The sequence below is a fragment of the Poecilia reticulata genome, linkage group LG5 (genome assembly GCF_000633615.1).
Source record: "Poecilia reticulata strain Guanapo linkage group LG5, Guppy_female_1.0+MT, whole genome shotgun sequence".
NCBI lineage: Eukaryota > Metazoa > Chordata > Actinopteri > Cyprinodontiformes > Poeciliidae > Poecilia > Poecilia reticulata.
The window spans coordinates 248,860-250,261 of record NC_024335.1 but is presented as its reverse complement, the minus strand read 5'-3'; the positions used below and the strand labels follow the sequence as shown (position 1 = coordinate 250,261).

General features: G+C 49.2%; 1 protein-coding gene across 7 annotated transcripts in view; it reads left to right on the top strand.

Moving 5' to 3' along the window:
• The window catches only part of smpd4 (sphingomyelin phosphodiesterase 4), a 26,213-nt gene extending 25,179 nt beyond the window's left edge, over positions 1 to 1,034 (top strand). For all 7 annotated transcript variants that reach the window (XM_008408205.2, XM_008408212.1, XM_008408209.1 and 4 more), the window contains 2 exons: positions 8 to 136; positions 550 to 1,034. In XM_008408205.2, coding sequence (XP_008406427.1) covers positions 8 to 136; positions 550 to 864 — 444 coding nt within the window. In that variant the 3' untranslated portion in view covers positions 865 to 1,034. The remainder of the gene's footprint in view (positions 1 to 7; positions 137 to 549) is intronic.
• Positions 1,035 to 1,402: the final 368 nt, after the last annotated feature.

The window sequence follows — 1,402 nt, the reverse complement described above, 5'->3', positions numbered from 1 at the left end:
TGCGCAGATCATAAACGGCCTGCGCCGCTTTGAGGTTCAGTACCAGGGCGATCCGGAGCTGCAGCCAATCAGGAGCTACGAGAGCGCCCTGCTGGTCCGGCTGCTCTACAGGGCATCATCTCTGCTCAACAACAGGGTGAGTCCAGGCCGGGTTTCTGGAGCATCCGTTCTGGGTTCTGGTCCGGGTCCAGGCCGGGTTTCTGGAGCATCCGTTCCGGGTCGTAGCAGAACTGTGGGCCGTTTGGAGGAAAGATCTTCGTGGATCTTAACAATCAAAGCTGTTTTTTCTCATTAAAACAACTTTTTCCTCCTAACTTTAAAACAATTTTCCAGTAAAATGTTATTCTTCCAATGTTCTGATTATTTTCTCATAATTAAACTGAACTTTTCATAGCCTTGGTACTCCATCGTGCAGAAGGGCTGATTGAAATTGAAGCGTTTTTATAAAAATATTCTTTCTGCTTTGTAATTTCATTATTGGAAAGGTTTTATTTTTAGGCCACCGTGAGAATAAATTGCCCTTCTGATCAGTGATTGTTCCTCTCTCAGCTCCAGGCCCAGATGGGCGCTCTCTGCTCGCGCTCAGACTTCCTGGGTCGGCTCGGCCGGCGCTACCTGACCGACCCGGACTCCTGCGTGAGGCGAAGCCCGATGTCCCGGCGGGCGCTGGAGCGCCGCCAGCAGCCGCGGCTCAGCCTGCGGCCGCTGGCCAGCTACCGGACGCTTTTGCTGCTGCTGCTGGTCTACGCGCTGGGGGCGCTGCTGTCGCTCGGGCCCCTCTGCAGTACGGCCCTGCTCCTGATGGGGGCGCTGCTGTATGGCGTCCTGATGACGCTGTGTGCTGAAAAACTGAAAACGCAATAAAACGCCAACTAGCTGAGCTTCTGACTTGGTTTAACGCTCTACTGCGTTAGTGTTAGCATCAGCTCTGGGATTTTAATGATGTAAATACTTTTTTATTTTGTCCTTTGAGTGTCTGGAAACAGATGCAGGCCAAAAGTTTTGAAGTGAATAAAGTATTTTCTCAGTGAAAACGGAGTCTGTGTGAGAAGGGTTAAGGGGATCTATTCTGCAGTGGCGGAGCCAGAGGGGGGTCCAGGGGGGCCAGTGCCCCCCCTGTCATCTGATTGGCCCCCCTAGTGACCCCCCCAGATGATTGACATGCAACAGCACCAGGTCATTCCTGTACATTATTTGGAATCATTCTAAGCCAACCTAATATCTAAAGAAGAAAAACAATAATAAATATATCAAAAGAAAATGTATAAAACTTTATATAAGTCCATGTGACATAAATAAATAGATTTTTATCAGGCGTGATACCAGCCTCCTTTATACTCATAACAAGCTGATATTCTTCTCCTGGGTGTTTCAGTTGCTGCGCTGTGGTGCAACTCAAAGG